Genomic DNA, 4,111 nt, shown 5'->3' on the forward strand with positions numbered 1-4,111 from the left:
CTCAACCTTTTTGGATTCACAGCGCCCCTGGAAAAAACACCGGCTTTTTGCTTATACCTGATTTTTGACAACAGCATCATCCTAGAGCAAGCCTTAACCACCTGCACGGATGGAGGCTCCCCCGCGTCTCCCGGTAGCCTGCCCCAGCGCTTCGCCACCCTCCAGGCCAGAAAGTTTCTCCTAACAGCAACCTCGGCCTCCCCCGCTGCAACTGGAGCGCACGGCTCCGTGTCCCGGCGTCCCAGAGCCCCGCACAGCAGCCCGGCAAGGGCAGGGGGCGCTTCCCAGGAGCCCGGGGGCTGCAGGGACGGGCGCGGGGAGGTGGATGTCTCGGCGCTCTGGCTCCTCCCCGCACCATTGATGCTCTCGGAGCTCCGCCGCTCGCATGGAGACCGGCCGAGCCGCCGCCGGGCCGGGCCGGGCCGGGCGGGGGCGGGAGCGTGTGCGTGTGCGCCGCGCCGGGCCAGGGGCAGGCAGCCCGCGGTAAGGGGCGGGGAACAGCCCCCGCCAGGGACTGGGGGTGCTGGGAGCAGGACACAGCCCCCCAGCAGGGACTGGGGCAGGGAACAGCCCCCCCTGGCAGGGACTGGGGGTGTTGGGAGCATGAAACAGCCCCCCTGGCAGGGATTGGAAGTCCTGGGGGCAGGGACTGGGAGAACTGGGGCAGGAAACACCCCCCCTGGCAGGGACTGGTAGTACCCGGGGCAGGACTGGGGGTGCTAGGGCAGGAAACAGCACCCCCTAGCGGGGACTGGGGATGTTGGGAGCAGGAAACGGCCCCCCCGGCAGGGACTGGGAGTACTGGGGGCAGGGACTGGGAGAACTGGGGCAGGGAACAGCCCCCTGGCAGGGACTGGTAGTACCCGGGGCAGGACTGGGGGTGCTAGGGCAGGAAACAGCACCCCCTAGCGGGGACTGGGGATGTTGGGAGCAGGAAACAGCCCCCCAGCAGGGACTGGGAGTACTGGGGGCAGGGACTGGGAGAACTGGAGCAGGAAACAGCCCCCGGCAGGGACTGGGAGTACTGGGGGCAGGGAACAGCCCCCCTAGCAGGGGCTGGGGGCAGGGAAGAGCCCCCAGCAGGGAGTGGGCGGTCTCCGAGGGATTTAGGGCGCTGCTGAGGCTGGGATGAGCTCCTTCAGCGCGAGGCAGCAGCAGCAGCAGCAGCTCTCCCGTCTCCCCAGGCGGACGCTGCAGTGCGGATGAAGCCGAGCAAGGGCAGCGCCTGGGGGGCCGCAGGCCTGCAGTGAGAGGAAGCCCACGAACTGGCCTGCAAAGACTGTCCTCTAAGGCATCCACTCATCCTCTTGCCTTTTCTCTCCCAGAACGGTCTCTTTTGCCTCCGGCAACTGGATAACTCACCCAGTGTCGGTCGCCTGGAGGTGACCGAAGCCGGCTGCTTAAAGCGCCCTGCATCGACCAGACCCAGGGGACTTCATTACTCGATGCTTCCCAGGTAACTCGGGCCCTGCTTAGCAGTAAAATCCAGCTTCAGTGCAGCCAGTCCAGTCAACAGCTGGGCCCGAGCCTGGACTGCTGACTTCCAAGATCTCACTGGATAATTGACACCTCTCCCTCCTTTGCAGAAGCAGAAACACCCAAAGCTGGTGAATTAAAATCTCCGAGCTGTTTAATGAGCCTGGATTTTGCTGAGCCCACTGTTAGGCTGTCAACCTCTGCTTCAGTAGCAATTTCTCCTTCCTGGAGAGCTGTCGCTAGCAATGCGGTGACGGGTGCATTAATCCTCAGCAAGAAGCAGCAATCTAGCGCTGTCATCGTTCTGCAGCACAGGCCTTCCCAAAGTCCTGCGGTTGCACCGACGACGGAGTCATGGTGTTTACCGTCACATACAAGAGCTGGTGCGTTACCAGTGCCCTCTATTGGGCACTATTCTGCACATGCTGATTTACATATAAACCTCATCCCAAGGAGATTCCCCTTCCCCTCCACGCACAGGAGTCCTACCCCTACATACGCCCGGGGACTAGCCGGCAAATCCATCCCCGCACACGGGAGCCGGTATTGCAGAGTGCACGACAAGCAGAGTAATGAATGGCCGGGTGCCGCTAGCTGAGAAAGCCTTATCCGAAAGCTATGCCAGGCTGCGATACAGAGACACCTCACTACTTATCTGGCAGCAGCAGCAGCAGCAGCTGGAATCCGGCCCCCCGGCTACCTATTTAAGTCGGAGCCGGAGCATGTGGTACTCACAGTACGGCAACGAAGCTATCCTGGTACGGGACAAGAACAAACTCGATGTCTCCAGAGATACCGGGCAGTCCAAGTTTTGCACAGTTATGTAACTGGGGTGGCTGAATGCCAGATAGCTGCATGCAGCGAACACATGAAGGAGCCCGCTGGAAGCCTTGGGCATGTTTTCTTCAAATTAAAAAAAAAAAAATGGTGGTAGCTTTAAGTGTGTTCCACTCCACTACTGCTGCCTCCCACGTGATGGGGAACAAGCTACCCAAGTCGACACAAGGGAAGAACAAGCAAATTACCTTCCCTGCAAGCAAGACTGTGTGTGCCTGGTACCCACATCCATGTGGCACTTGCATAAATATTTCCATAAGGGATGATTTATCTGAAATAGTTAGACTTAGTGCAACCCACTAGCACGGATGCATGTTTGCTGGTATAAAAGCGCTTTACACTGGCAGAGCTTTCTTTCCCTTACAGGAATAGCTTTTCCAGTATAAGCACTTGATACTAAGATAACAGCACCAGTATTAAAGAGGAAGAGGGATTGTATCCTTTTAACTCTATCATTAAGGTGGTATGAGTTGTGCGTGTAGATTGGGTCTTCATTTACTAAACCTGCAAGGATGTTTGAGAGGTTTGAATTTATTTTCCCCATTGATGCCACCCCTAGCTCAGACTTTTAATTGAGCTTGTCTAGGAGGAACGCAATCTAGTCGGGTCCTCACCTAGACTAGGTGCACGGGCATCAACACTAAGGGCCTGGGGGAAGCAAACAGATCACCCTTCTAAATGGTGATGCACCCTCAGAGCCCAAAGCTTCCTCTGGGCTTACTCCTGCCAATACAGAGGTTTTCCTTATTTCAGGAAGTTTTAGAAACTTTCAGAAAGATTGTATTAACATTGCCTTTGGTGCGATCATAGGAAGTGAGGCTGGAAGGTCCACCCCAAGCTCTTCGTTTTACTTGTTTTTATGTTTCGACTTGGCTGCCAAATCAAAATACCACTTATTCCACCCTCCTAACTGGCCCTGCACAGGGGTGCAACGCTTAGCACATACACTAGTGACTGGGGGACGGAGGTTCACATGACAGCGGAAGGCAGCCGCGTTGCGTTGTTTTCCACGTGACAGTATGTTTTCCCCCATCACTTAGCGTAATACTGTTGTGCTGTTTGTCACAGCAGATTTGGTGGTAAGGTTGATATGGCATGAGAGTTTCTGTGTGTCTGTTATATAGTGTGGACTCGCTTGTTTTAACTGCTGTTGTCATTTCCTGATGAAATAAAGTGACTGGAATGCATCACTGGCAGCAGCTGTTCTTTTGTTTTCCCCGTGAACTGCTTTGGTGCATTTGATTATTAGATATAGATATATATATATAGCTATCTATATATAGAGAGATACATAGATATATAGATAGATAGATATATTACGACTCAGTACTGGCCAAGGCCAAGTATATAGGCAGGCAAACCCAATTAGGGGCTGCATGAGCTAATGGTACACCTGTTGGCACCTTAATGTTGGGGCAAAACCCCCAGTCAGAACCAAGAGCTGCAAGCTGGCTTACGTGGGAGGGTTGGAAAGGTGTGGATGAGACTGGAGCCTTGGTGATGCTTCTGTTGCATCGCCACTGCATCTCGATTCGACAGCCCGAAGGTTTCCTGAAGAGCTTGACCTGGGATATCACGAGCCCCTTGCCGTCGCCGCTTCCCACATGAGCACGGAGGTCTGCGGTGAGGAGGTCAGTGATTCTGCTGAACCGGCTGGAAGCTGTGTGATGCCCATCACCGACCCCTCTCATAGTCTGCAGGAAGAATCATAATAGTGACACGCGGAGAAACAACTCAGAGGAAGGTACTGACATCTTCACTGCCAGCTCTTTGCATGAGAGCAGACACGAGGGACACG

General features: G+C 55.3%; 1 protein-coding gene across 1 annotated transcript; it reads left to right on the forward strand.

The window, feature by feature from the left end:
* Positions 1–368: 368 nt before the first annotated feature.
* Positions 369–3,500, forward strand: BRD3OS (BRD3 opposite strand). Its single transcript, XM_059715664.1, has 2 exons — positions 369–483; positions 1,326–3,500. The coding sequence occupies exon 2, from the start codon at positions 2,049–2,051 to the stop codon at positions 2,301–2,303; it is 255 nt and encodes an 84-aa protein (XP_059571647.1). The 5' UTR covers positions 369–483; positions 1,326–2,048; the 3' UTR covers positions 2,304–3,500.
* Positions 3,501–4,111: the final 611 nt, after the last annotated feature.

This window comes from Alligator mississippiensis, chromosome 12 (genome assembly GCF_030867095.1).
Source record: "Alligator mississippiensis isolate rAllMis1 chromosome 12, rAllMis1, whole genome shotgun sequence".
NCBI lineage: Eukaryota > Metazoa > Chordata > Crocodylia > Alligatoridae > Alligator > Alligator mississippiensis.

Bases quoted from the DNA above. Each gene is read 5' to 3' on its own strand.
- BRD3OS (XM_059715664.1), top strand. From the start codon at position 2,049: ATGAATGGCCGGGTGCCGCTAGCTGAGAAAGCCTTATCCGAAAGCTAT.